The 14,440-nt window shown below is 37.9% G+C and overlaps 1 protein-coding gene across 1 annotated transcript; it reads right to left on the bottom strand.

Moving 5' to 3' along the window:
* Positions 1-4,799: 4,799 nt before the first annotated feature.
* On the bottom strand, positions 4,800-9,512 carry LOC105442991. The gene is made up of 8 exons (XM_030981246.1): positions 9,459-9,512; positions 8,968-9,004; positions 8,195-8,311; positions 7,579-7,755; positions 6,589-6,909; positions 5,983-6,148; positions 5,549-5,685; positions 4,800-5,080 (listed from the first exon to the last, which is right to left on the bottom strand). Exons 1-8 carry the CDS (start codon positions 9,510-9,512, stop codon positions 4,800-4,802), a joined length of 1,290 nt encoding a protein of 429 aa, XP_030837106.1.
* Between the last annotated feature and the right edge of the window lie 4,928 nt (positions 9,513-14,440).

Here is a 14,440-nt window from a genome sequence, read left to right as displayed (position 1 = left end):
GTGAGAAAAATTTGTACTTTTTAGCGCTAAATTGGGTGCAACTCCAAGGTTCATACCGTTTACTGTTGTTAGACCTTGTAGGAATAAAATTTTCCATTTTCTATCCAAGTTTCTAACCGTACTCAATCCTTGATAGAGATCTATACTCATCAGTGCAGTCTACACTAACTAGCTTGACTAAAATGTATGCAAGAAGAGCAACAAAAATTACATTGTAGAAACAGAGTTCACGTTCAGCAAATATGTGTGTTATTCTTGTCTACGACGGTCTGACTTAGGTAAGTTGGGCATCAAGTATATTAGCAAGAAGAATAGATTAAGACATCAGCTTTATCATGGTCTTGGAAACTAAACCACTCGCTTGTCAGCACGCACACGCAGGTGTGTAGAGTTCATCATGGGGATGGGAAGGAGATCAATGTGTAGAGAAGAATGAAATCATCAAAGAATCCAGAACGAGGGGACACGGGCTCAAAATAAGGAAGCCCCACTGCAAATCTAAGATGAGGCAGATGTCATTTTCAGTGCGGAGCATAAATAGCTGGAATAACCTTCCTGAAATTGCCATTAAATTTATATCTCATCAACACGTCAGAACTTGAAAATAATTGGAAGCACCACTCGCTGAAATACTACCCATACCAACGCGAATCAATACGCATTAGCATTGACTCTCTATGCTTTGCTCGAGTGGTGTGGATCGTGGAGCAGAGCTGAGCTGAGCGAATGGTGGTTTTCTAATTCACGCTAACATGGTTTGTAATAGTATGGGACTGAAGCATGGATTTCGAATGTTGTCATAGCATTGCCATTAATTGGTTTTAAAACTTACCTGTGGAATGACCTTCCACGAACAACAGCTCGATCCGAACGGTTTTTACAATTAGTAGCAGCACATGAAGACATTTTAGCACAGATCAGATTAATTCATCAGATTCAAAGGAATTTTGACTTGACCTCATTCTCTCTAGCTAGACAGAATTGGACGATTTGTTTGGGGTCTCTCAAGATGGCGTCCGTGATAGATGGCGTCCGTGATGGCGTCGCAGAGATGCACGTACATACGTATACAGGCGCGTACGCAGGGGGGTGTTTAAGGGGTTAAAATAAACCCCCCCCCCTTGGTATTTTTGTGTGTAAACCCCCCTAAAAAATCCCTAAAACCCCTCCCCCCCCCCTTTGTTTGTTTGTTTGGTTTTTTTTATAATTATTTTTAAAAAAATCCTGCGTACGCCACTGTACGTATATTATATGCAGCACAGAGTTCAATACCGCGTAGCCTGTTTGAGTGCCAAGGTGGTTATGAAAAATGTAGTTTTTGTTGTATTCAGTGTTATAAGGAAATCAGTCAAATCAAAATGTTTGTTTTCATGAACTTTATTTATGATTGTTAATTTACCTCTCTCTTTTCTTTTCATTGTTTTCTATTGGTGTCGATGTAGGCCTAGACATTTTTTCAGTTTTTTAATAGGAAATAATATTAATAATTATTATGATATCATGTCAGGTTATCAAATCCTACCATGTCATCCTGTAGGCATATTCTATTCAGAGGTTGGGGGGGGGGTGATCATTTCGAGCGAGGGCAGAGTCGCAACACTGTGCCCCTATTTTCCGAAATTCAAGTGCCCGGCCCAGTTTGTAATCAAGACCGTAGACATTCCCTGTCACACTGAGTTTTCACTTCAATTTTTTTTTGGATATAGATCTAGTCTAGATCTACTTATTTTTTGAGATGTTGCTTTTTTCAGGTGCCAGTCAATTACTTTTATTGAAATTGCAATATACCCTTCTTAAATACTAAACCTAGTAGGCATACATCAATCAGAATGCCAATCTCTTATAATTATGCCCCCCCCCCCCCCAAAAAAAAAATGCACGGTGAGAGCCTATATACAAGGCCCCTTTTGTCGCCCCCTCCCACGCAACAATGCTCCGCCCCCTTGTCTGATTTGACATGCCTTTGGTGGATATGAAATGAGTTTAGATCGGTGTATACATAATCAAAATGAAACTGAACGCTTTTTCACTCTCGTATAACTTTCGTTAACGTGTTAATGTTACAATGATTTTATAGTTCTTTTGTTTTTGATTATTCAAAACAAAACATAATAAAGCCCAATAAAAACATATACTAAATGTTCTCCAGGACAGTAAATTTATTCCTGAAAGAGGTGCACTCTCGTTAGCTCGAGCGCTCAAACATATGAAAAGAAAAAAATCAATAAAAATCGATATGAATAAATTTTGTTTCTCTTATCCTTAAGGGAGATTTTTATTTCCATAATTTCAATACATATTTACATTTAACTACTCAATGATTGAGTGACACATAACAAGTGCTAAAAATCAAAGTATATTCAACAATTCTTTCAGCTTAGTAATATTTTCTTTGCTAACACATACCTTAAAAATAATCTTATGAATATTAATATTATGCCTGTCATTGCGATCGACTAAATGAGTAATTTGCATCTCCCCTCCCCCGAATGATATATTTGCATAATTTGTCCATATATTTCATGATTGAATGATTTAATATACGAACAAAATACTAAAATCGATTTATGAAAACAATATTTATACGATGGAACATGCACAGAGAATTAAATTGCATAAAGATATGAACAAACAGATTTGTTTTTTTGTATACAACATGTACAAACAGAGACAAATATGATTCTAATCGACAACATGCGCTTTACAAACATTTCAAAATCAAGATACGAATGCAGAAGACAATAGAAATAAAGACATAATAGAAATTATTACATATGTATATATTCATGAATTAGTGTAGGCCTACATTAGAAAAATCGATAGATAACTGCTTTGCCAAAGGAATTTTGTGACGCGTCGGGGATCGAACCCATGACCTATGTATTTCAAGTCAAGTGCTTAAACCACTCGACGACGACACCTCTACAGTTTCCGTTTATTATCCGAATTTTCTGTTTTCTGTTTTACCGGTATATACACAGTAGTGCAAGACAAAAAGCTTCAGAAGCTTCAACAAATTATCTATTATTCTCTTATTTATTACTACTATTACTAAACCGACTGGTTCTAAAGAGTTCAATTTTTTACAAAGTTGTTAATGTTAATAATTATTAAGGTTGAAAAATGTATAACATGAAATATATACGGAGTTTAGTGCCTTCCACGTTTTTATGGTCATGCGCAGTTCTCTAAGAGAATATTTTCAGGGGGTTGGGGGCTCGGGGTTCTTGCATTTATTATTGACATGTGCCGTGCCTAAATTCATTATGATCAATCGTTTTAGGGGGCTTTAAAAAAATGGTTTGAGGGGCTTAATTGAGTTCCCTAAGCTCCCCTCCCCCCCCCCCCCTCTGGAATTGATACTGCTTATGACAGCAAGTGTATACAATTGACAAACAATAATTATCAAGAAAACGAGGCACTAATACAATGTAAGATAACAAGATTTAGAATGTGAAATGTATCGTCATGCCGTCACGCCGTCTTCAAAGCATTTGGGTACTTTGTCGAGAAATTCACTCGAACTCCCTCATTTCAAGGTCTGTAAAAAAGATATAATATTTATATATTGATATCAGTGATAAACAGTGTCTTCCCGACTTCTTCTCGTGATGCTTATTACAAAGGTCTTTATGCATGTACATGATCAATTTGTAACTTCTGATAACATGATTAATTACATGATTATTAGGCCGCCATGATTAATTTGTAACATGTTTTGCTACTTTTGTATGTACTTGTATATTGAAGATATCCAACATTGACGAAGGTGACGGAGTGAGAGGGAGTGGCTCGAACGGAGAAGGGTCTGCCAAGGCCAGGGGGATCTAGGGGGGTTCGGCGGTTTAACCATCCCCCCCCCCCCCCCGGGCGGCCAAGTAAACAAAAAAAGGGGGGAAAGAAGAAGAAACAAGAAGGAAAAAAAGAAGAAAAAAAGTAAAAACGGCGCAATTTTGGAAAAATCCTGGATCCGTCACTGGGTCAAACCCTTCTTCTTCTTCTTTCTTTTTTCTTCGTTTTCTTTCTTTCTTTCCTTCTCTGTTTCTCTTTCCCTTTCCCTCCCTCCTCGGTTTTCTATGTCAAATCTTCTCTCCTTTGTATTTTAATTATCATTCGTTCGGATGCGTTTTAACAGAGGGTTAGTGTGGAGAGTGTCGGAGGTGAAGGTGGGGGGGGGGGTAATTTCCCCTTCGAATAGGAAGGATAGACTTATCTGATCTTCTTCTACTTTCCATTCCTATCTATGGAAATAAGCCAATTATCAGCTTTTATAGATTATTATTATATATTTTGTTCTCTCTCTCTCTCTTAATTATTGTGTATTGAATGTGTAGATGTAGGCTACTTATTCTTACGAGAAAAATTCATTCAATCAATCATTTTTTTTTGGTCTTAATTTTCGTCCATTTTTCTTTTCTCATCGATTTATGATGGGATAGGGCCCATCGCACCCATCTGTGGCGTACGCAGGATTTTTTCAAGGGGGGGGGGGGGGGGGTTAACATTTTTAAATCTGGCCGAAAATTTCGCAACGCCTAAGCCAGCCGCTAAATAAGCGGGGTGGGGGGGGGGGGGGGGGGGGGGGGTAAGAGCACATATTTTATTTTATTCTTGGTCCCAAAAATTTCGCAACGAAAAAGGGGGTAAGAGCTCCTTTTTTTTTGAGGGGGGGGGGTCATCAAAAATCGCCTGGCACCCGTCATACTAATCTTTCGGCGCCGCTACGCCACTTTCTCCATCCCTCTCACCCACCTCCTCTCTTTTTTTCTTCCTTTTTTTTTTACACACATGTACAATATTCACTTACCACCACGAGCAATGATCTCATACCCACTCCAGGACTGAGGGTAGAACTCATAATATTGGGTATTGTTGGCCTCAGACGATATCTTTCCAATTCCTGTACCGTAGTCCCGCACGTTTGTGTTACTGTTAGTCCAGTACACGTAGCCGTCATAGTAGGCCAGTCCCTCGATTTGGAGGCGGGCATGGGTGATCAAGATTCGATGATTTTCTCCAGTTATGTCAACCACTTGAATTGTGAATTCCGCATCCCTATACGCATAGAATATGCGCCGACCTGGGATAAGAGAGAGACACAGACAGACAGAGAGAGAGACAGGGATAGAGAGAGAGAGAGAGACAGGGAGATAGAGAGAGAGAGAGAGAGAGAGAGAGAGAAGAAGAAACGAAAAGAAGAAAAAAAGGGGGAGGGGTAGCAAGACAAAAATACAGATCGTAAAAAAGACAGGATTCCTAAATGTTAACATGAATATATCACATTGTTAATGGAGTCATAGCTATCATTGTTATTCCTTTTTGTTACTAAAAGACATGATTTTGTATTATTTCTGCCGTCTTTAATATAAAGATAATCTAATCTAATTTAAATCAAATCTTGCACTTCTTCTTCCAAATGATGGCGATTACAAATCGTTGTTTGCCTTTAGAGCTGTTCATCACAACCATCTAACATCAAATCAAGTCTTATCAAATCAAATCAAGTTTAAATAAATTCAAATCTGTACAAATAAAATCAAAATCTTACATTCCTTATCCCAGGTGATGGTGAGATGTTTGCCTTTAACTGCATGTACGAGCTGTTTGTCAGTACCATTTAGCTCCATATGATAGATACCACCATCCCATGTCGAGGCCAGTAACAACTTTCGTGAGTCGTTGGTCCTGAAAAAGAAAAAAATGAACGCCATTTTGGATTAGAAAGTTATGCAAACCATTGGTAGTCAGAATATCAATATTTAAAGCCTTAATTTGTATTGAGTTAAGTATCAATCATTATTCTACTGTTTAATAAGAGGTTGATCAGATACTCCCCTCCTGATGTTAAAATGTTCTGGTGTACAATGTCCCGATGAGCCGCCCCCTCCTGTCCATCTCTTTTAGGGGCACCCAATCGCCCCTGGCTACGCCAGTGGTTTAAGATAAAAAGACAAGTAATCATCTGACTATTCAATGTCTTACGTTATAACAGCATCCCCAGCCACGATAACATTGTAAACATTTCGTAGGTAGATTCGGTGCGGCTGGCTACCGTTCAAGTTCACACTAGCGATGTAAGACGTCCTCCTGCACGTCACGAATAAACGTCTCACTTCCTCATCGATGGCAAGAGAAGTAACATTAAAACCTGGAAATAAAAATAAACAAATTATGATAACAATGAGACAAAAATAATATCAAGAATAATCATAATGATTTTAATGATAATTACATTGATAGTAATAATAATAAAATTAATAAATTTTGGTATTAATGATAACAATAAACGTAACAATGAATATAATAATGATGATGAATATAATATGTCTATTCATATAGCACAGATACTTTACAAATATTCTCTAATGCGCTTGATTACCTGCTTGATCCTGTCCCCCTGTAAACCGACGCAAAAACTACCGTAAAATAATCAAAAGAACCATTACACATGAACGCAAGTAGATTGTGAAAAAACAAACTATTAATATAATTCACATTCTTTTCACTTCGCTTCGCTGGGGATATCTTCGTTTTACCACCCCCATCGCGTCCGGTTGACCTATCAGTTTCAACAGTATAGCTTCTTACATTCTGATAAGTTGGGCACCGTCCCCGTCTGTGACCCGTTCAAGGTCCTCCACAAGATCTTGCCCTCTTTTGGATCGTACGCTACGCCACTCGGGTCTATGGTGCCCACTTCCACACCCTCAGACGAACCGTAGAAGATCTTGCCCTCTATTGGATCGTACGCTACGCCCCTCGGGCCTACGGAGTCCGTGTTCAGATCCTCAGATGATTGAGGGGAGGAGAGGCTGAGGACATGAATGTTCGTGATGTTGTCTGTAACCAGGAAGACGGGCGGAAGAGGCAGGTTGGGGAATTGGTTGACGTCAGAGTCCTGCTTATCTTCTGTGACAAGCAAATGGAAGAATGAAACGTTGATCTGATAACAAGAGCTCAAGTGCTGATCCCCCTAATACGTCTAAAATCACCCCCCCCCCCCCCGTTTAAAAGGGAGGGGGGTGTTATTCAAGTCAACACCCAATAAATTAATTACTTTTTAGACTGTCAGAAGTATTCGGTAACCAGACCCCTTTCAAAAAAAATCTTGGAGCCGCCCCTGTAGCTGCCCATCAATGGGAGGCATCGATTTGCAAGACATTCCAATATAAACAAGGCTAAGTTTGGTATCAAGATCTATCTGACGTTTAAATATTACTCCAAATCAGGGGTGTCGACTCCAAGTGCAGCCCCCATCCATTCCCCCCCCCCCCCCCGCCAATTCCGAAGATGGATAGACACCTTTTCAACGAAGGATGTTTAAATACAAGCTAAGGTTTTGGAGTTCTAATTGGGTCTAATTCCTAAATGGTCGGGTGAACAAAATGTTGATAACAATTAGCTATTGATATGTGTTTATCAAAACTATGATACCTTTGAGAAGAGTAATGAAGATTAAGGCGGAATCAATCATATCAAGAGAAAGAGAGAGGGGAAGAGAAACTGGAAAACAACTAGAATAGTACAGATGTACAAACATAAATTTGACGAAAGAGAAACAATGGTCAACATTCTCACTTGTTGTCAGAGCGGTTGTTGTGTCTTTCATAGTCGTAGTCGTCGTCGTCATCGTAGTTGTTGGAACGATCCGAGGAACGATGTCCGTGGTTGTAGGGTTAGCTCGAGCAAGGCAATGGAATCCATTGATGGTCTCAACACAATCCTCATCAGACGGGCACGGATTGCTAGAACAATCTAAGTAATGTATGCATAATTGTGTTGAGATTAGGAAGAGTAAAGACCTATAAACAATGTGGAAGAGTTTAAATGTATTTAGTCGTGTCATTTTTTTCTTCCAGTAGCGCTATAAAAAGTCATGAAAATAGATAGAGAGAGAGGGTGTGAAAAGGGAGGCCATAGTCAGCTGCCTAAAAACTCTACGAAGGCGTATTTTGTTTGTTGTTGTGAAAATGATTTTAAAATCTATTACTATCAATATTACACTTTCCACTGTCTTTCCCTTCTAAAAATCCATCGCTCCTCATCCCTCCCCCTCCTGCCCCCCCCCCCTCTCTCTCTCTCTCTCTCTCTCTCTCTCTCTCTCTCTCTCTCTCTCTCTCTCTCTCTCTTTCTCGTTTTGACAGGTGTTACACGGACTTCCCTTGCGACGGATCTGTTTCCAACTTTTTCCTACCTGTGTATTTGCAGTAAGCTTTATGCTCTTGAAGAAGCAGAACAACTGGGAGCAAATCGTCAGGGCAGCTTTTCCAGGAGAGATCATCGCATCTTGGGCTTCCTAACACACCAGCGGCTGGGTTAAAAAATAAGAGGAAGGGATTGATACTCCGTGACGTCGTCAAATATACCTTGAATAGGGGGGGGGGGGGGGGGATATTAAAGTGAATTAGACCTCTTCATTTACAGGAGGTTTCTGAAAAGGCAGGTGATTTGTCGGGGAGGAGGGGGGGTGGGGGTGATACATTGACCCACTACCGGTGCTGTTAATGGGCGTTGTACAGATAATTTCCCCGACTAACTGAATTTCCAACTTCAAACCTAGACCCAACACAAAACTATACCTAAATCTAACTCTACACCTAAAACTTACCCTATAAAACCCAATCACAACTTAAACCATCACCCTATACTTGTAAAGGCGCAATTGTCGAAGCACTGGTATTATTGTGTGTGTACTTTACATGTTGTTATCATGGTATTTTGAACCACTTTTGTGCACCAAGTCAATATATTTTCATAAATACGTTTAGCCTTTGGCTACGTTTTAATGAAGCACAGTTCAAACACATCTCTTGTCATCTAAATGTTTAAGCGCAACATCAAAGATGTACACAAGGTACTTAATTTTAATTTGAGTATGTAATTGTGATACTTTGGCAAATGTCTGTGATATATAATACTATCAAATAGCGGTATGGACAATATGTAAACATTTCTTCTGATACTCACCCAGGCTTGTGAATATGCAAAATGTCTGGATGAAGTTCTGCCAAGACAAAAAAGAAAAAGGCTATATTCAACACTTTGAAAATGACAGAATCCATCCCTATATAGCCTTTGGAGAATTGTATGATTTGGTCGTATCACAAAGCATAGATATACATTGGCCGGTCTCGGGGGTAGTCGGTCTCGTTGGCTGTTGATCATCTTGACTGCAGTCATAGAAATCTCGCAAACTGAAGGCATAAACAAAATATGATTTTCGATAATATTGTATTACTGCTGAATATAAAATAAAGGTATAGTTGTCTCCCAAAATTAACCATCGAAAGCATGTATTTCTTACCTTTAGCGTCATTTTTCAATTCAGTATTTGAAACGAATTCTCAGATGATGAGAGCTTCCAAATTAAGAAAATTTGAGCTGCTGCACCTGTGAAACCAAAAACCCTAATGCACTGTTACTTCTCCGAGTCTTGATAAAAGTAATTTCACAGTTACCATAGCAACCAATGATTTGCGCTGCTGCTGCTGCACGTTCTTCTCCCAAAGCATGGAGAAGCAACGGTACTTTCTATATTGATCGCTTTTCATAATACTCTAAACAACCTGGAAAGGATAATGATTTTCTGTTAATGCTAGAACAAAAGCCGAAAGGTTTGAGTTTTCAATTGTTTGGTGGAATCTACCAGAAATCAAATTTATACTGTTGCCCGATTTTTTAAAATAAAATCAAGTAGATGACTTTGGATGGAAACCCGACTTATTGTTTATACGTCTTTGTGATAAATGAAATGGAAGGTATTTACAGTTATTAAAAATCAAGGATATCTATTGTTCTATAATGAATGGAATAGCAGAAGAATTAAATACAATAATTAAAAATAATCAATGGCATACAGTGCTCTATAATGAACGAAAAAGAAAGAATGAAGAAAAAGGGCAACAACGAATGAAAATAGTATTTTTTCCTTCGTTGTATGATAAGCTAAACTCTTATAATTATATAAAACAACAACAACAACAGAACAATATCACCATTGTTTCCGTATTTGTTGTTATTCACTGATTCACTGTGAAACTTTTTATTAAAAAAGAATATTCTTTTGGCATCGTTCATGTCCTGTAAGTTAAACAGATCAAGATCGTCATAGACCTACTGCCTATATGGTCTGACTTCGACCTTATGCACATATTTATAATGATGATGATGATGATGATGATGATGATGATGATGGTGATGATGATGATGATGATGATGATGATGGTGATGATGATGGTGATGATGATGATGATGATGGTGATGATGATGATGATGATGGTGATGATGATGATGATGATGGTGATGATGATGGTGATGATGGTGATGATGATGATGACGATGGTGATGATGATGATGATGGTGATGATGATGATGATGATGATGGTGATGATGATGGTGATGGTGATAAAAACGACAACAACAACAACATCAAAACAATGATAGTAATAGTGTTGATGATAATAATGATAATATTAACAATGATAAGATTGCTAATGATAATTATAATAATGATGATGACAATAATTATAATGATAATGATAATGATGATGATAATGATGATGATGTTGATGAAGAAGATGATAATAATGTATATGTATTATGAGCTAACTCTTACAGCAATACAATGAATATATTGAAACAACAATACCCTAGATCTAACGGTGCAAAATGCGTCAAGTGGAAAATCTAGATAAGTAAAATGAGCTTAATGCCATTAAATGAATTCGTACTACATACTAAATGATTTACAGCTGTATGACTTCTTCACTCCACCATACCAACTCTACTTACAGTATGTTATATAATGCTATATAAAACAAAACCTTTTGTCGTTATAAAAAGGAAAGTTTGATTCCATCCGTCATTCATTTTTAGATAAAAAAACAGCCAGAATTTGTTTTTGCCTTCCTCTCCACTTGACGTAGGGGGCGCCATATCTTCTATATAAAGGGACGCTAATGCTATCCAGAGCGATCTAAACACAGAGTTTGGCCAACCCAGTTCGATGGTATAGATGGATCTGATGCTATCCAAGACATGGTTTAGAACTTGTGACATACGACTTAATGCAACAATTCTATTGAGAAAAAATAAATAAATGGAAGACGTAATCAAATTATTTAAAGTGACAATTACCTAACAAATATAATGTAATGCGACAATTAGCAGGTTTTCAGTTGATAATTAAATTATCTACTTATTCATTTTCCATGACTGGTTACAACAGCGCTATAGAGATAACCAAAATAAAAGCTTTTTAATAAATGAAAGTTAATAAAGAGGATTTTTTTTTCCTTTCTCGGGACCTAGTGACGAGGTATTAAATCGTTATTAAATAATGAACCACAATGCTTGGAATCCAGTTTTGCATACATTACTTGTTGCTATGTCAGGCAAGCTTTTGGGTTGACAAGAACAGCCTTTCTTAAAACATTATGCATAATATTTGAATATGTTAGTAAACCGGTCTTTTCTTCTGCACTTTAGAAGCTTCAACATGTTTTGTGTGCGTTATTCTCTGATATGTCAGGAAACCCTCGTGCAAGCTATAAGTTTGTACATACATTAATGTTTACCTAATTACCAAATGGATTACCGGTACATTATATACCTCATTCTCTGATTAACAATGGCTTATTGAAAAGACCCTGCCGTTGTGAAAGCAAACTTGCTTTATATGCAAATTAATCGATGAATATTCATTTACAGTTCACATGATCGATTCATAGGATTTTCGCTTGTAAAATAGCAATTTATTGTCTCTACCTACTATGAATCATATAACACAGCAAATTAATGTCTAAATGTCTCCATTTAACAATTAGTATTGATTTTAAACTACAATATTAAACTTTGTATCAATTTTGATTTGAAAAAGAAATAATATCACTATCTAATAAAACATTAACCGCTTTTAAATAATACCTATTTATATAGAAATAAAACTGACGCCTTATATTATCAGAGTTAATCTATTTGTTTTCTTTTAACATTCTCCAGCAGGACCTACTATTGAAGTCAATAGCAAGGTCCAAAAATACAACAAAGTCAGAACCATTTTCATAAGGAAATATTTACATGTATCATCACGTATTTCCATATAGTGGTAAAATATTAGTGGTAAAAAAAACACATAGATAGGAGAATGCCAATCGCTAGATAACGCACGCACACACGTTGTAGTAACTTGCCCAGATGTGTGTGTATGCGTGTAATTAGGCTTTTACAGACGTACGTGTATCAATCAGATATCATATTTTACCTTTGGGGACCGAAAGACGTGACTCGGTTTCGAACCTGTATACGCGTATACGCCTGAGCCAGCTTGTAGACGGAGACAGGTACCGCTAGACCAAATCACATTCGTTGTTGTTGTTGTTTTAGTTTTAAGGGCGTGTGTCATTCAATTATGAATATTTACGCCGAAAAGTTGATTGTATAGCCTTTATCAAGACGTTTCTTATTTCCTATTGTCTTCTCTTTTGCCGCTCGTTTACACTGTTATAAAGGTTCATTAGTGTGGCATAATCCACTCTTGATTTAAAATTACGTCCCAAAAGAGACTGGATTGAACTCAACACCAGAAAGATGCAATCAGATATGGCAACGGAAGGGAAATGTGTTACTGGAGTGCATTGGGAAAGGGTCCAGACCTAGCTGCCGCCACAGTGGGGGGGGGGGGGGGGGGGGGGGGGGGGGGCAACCGCTGCGATATTTGGTAGGAATATCAAGAATCGTAAAAATAACCATTCTGCTTTATTATTTGTTCTTATTCAATATCAATATTTTCAATTTATAATATAATAATAATATCGAAAAGTTAAGAGCTCTGGAAACAATAATAGTATACCATAGCGCTAACAAATACAATTATGAATATATACAGTACAGGAAGTATATCACATAGATCATTGGGGGAAAATTTGAGTTTTGAGGGATCTTTTGAAGGAGGCAAGACAGGTTATTTCCCTTATGGAATGAGGGGTGCTGTTCCATGTCTTTGATGCAGCTACTGCAAAACGTTTTCGAGCTGCTGAGAGTCTAGATTTGGGAATGATAAGTTTACATGTGTCGGTTGCTGAACGAAGATTACGAGTAAAAATAAAATGTATATAATATTTAAAAATCAAACTCCATAAAAATTTGCTTCAAAACAGTGTACGAGAAATCAATAAAATACGCAAAAATATGTTAAAACTTGACAAGGAAGTATTCACGAGGCCTTTAAGGTGTAAGTACAAAAGACAGTGTTTTATCCCGATGTATCAACCACAATTATCAGAAATTATTTAAAATCATTAACGTTGGAGTCCGTTTTATGTCAATTATAAGAATGTCCTCATTTGACCCGAATTTTGATGTCTTTGATTATTTCCATCATAGAACTGTTTCTCTTTTAAGAGCCTCGTTTATGTGAAAGATTTACTGACCGTACCCCTCACCTTCCCCATTTTGGCCTTTGTCCTCTTTTTTTTAATAAGGAGGGGGGAGGGGGCAGTGAGCATGGTTCGGAGATTTACTCCGTCGATAGTAAAGCTCATTCTCATCATCTCACCTCAAATCCAATTCAGCACTAAGTCCCTCTTAGTAATCCATATCCGTTTTCCAATCCTAATTTCCTCGCCATATTCCTCCTTAGCGTATGAGTTCAGCCATAAACTTTTCGATCGTCTAATTAAAATACGCGTTCTCGGAGTTTGATGTAAACGAACTCTCAAGAAAGACCTGTGATATCACAAAGGCTTCTTTAACCCCCCCCCCCCCTCCCCACCTCCTCTCCTCTTATTCATAAGTAAATGGCTTTTTTAAAAACAAATATTAACGATTTATAGTTCCAGGATTGATCCTCATATCCGTAATCTGTTTAATGCCAATTATAAGAATTCCTCATTTTGACCAAAATGTCTATGTCTTTTATGTCTTTGATTATTTCTATCATATAACACTGTCTCTCAAGTCTCAGGTGCATCCGTCCTTATTCCCCTCTCTCTATATTGGGGAACGGGGGGGGGGGGGGGCAGTGAGCATGGTTTGGATAACTTAGGGGATAGGAGATTTGCTCCATCGACATCGAAGCCCATTCCAATCCAATTTAGCAACAAGTCCTTCTTAGAAATCCATGTCCGTCTTCTAACCCTCATTTCCTCATTAAATTCCCACTAAACTCGTTACGGGTCATTCAATCATGATCATTTTGTACTCGTAGAGTTCAGCCATACATTTATCGATCGCCTAAATACGCGTTCTCGGACTTTGACGTAAACGAACTCCGTCACATCACAAAGGCTTCTTTATACTCCTCTCAAGCCCTTATTCACAATTCCGTTCCACGCACTGATACCACTGTTATACTGAATCTTCACAACGCCCCCTGGCGGTATGCATCCATCCGAATCTTAGCATTCGACAACACAGAGCACAATGTAAACGCCAACTGTCA

Source organism: Strongylocentrotus purpuratus, unplaced genomic scaffold (assembly GCF_000002235.5).
Source record: "Strongylocentrotus purpuratus isolate Spur 01 unplaced genomic scaffold, Spur_5.0 spur5_scaffold_11, whole genome shotgun sequence".
Taxonomy (NCBI): domain Eukaryota; kingdom Metazoa; phylum Echinodermata; class Echinoidea; order Camarodonta; family Strongylocentrotidae; genus Strongylocentrotus; species Strongylocentrotus purpuratus.
The sequence above is the reverse complement of the archived record's forward strand: the minus strand, read 5'-3'. Positions and strand labels throughout refer to the sequence as shown.

What these genes read in the sequence shown, in the direction of transcription:
- LOC105442991 (XM_030981246.1), bottom strand. Translation starts at nt 9,512, where the DNA reads ATGCTTTGGGAGAAGAACGTGCAGCAGCAGCAGCGCAAATCATTGGTT. An exon ending in AGCTTACTGCAAATACACAG is followed by an intron (nt 7,756 to 8,194) that starts GTAGGAAAAAGT and finishes TACATTACTTAG; the next exon opens with ATTGTTCTAGCAATCCGTGC. An exon ending in CATCACCTGGGATAAGGAAT is followed by an intron (nt 5,081 to 5,548) that starts GTAAGATTTTGA and finishes CTCTTATCCCAG; the next exon opens with GTCGGCGCATATTCTATGCG.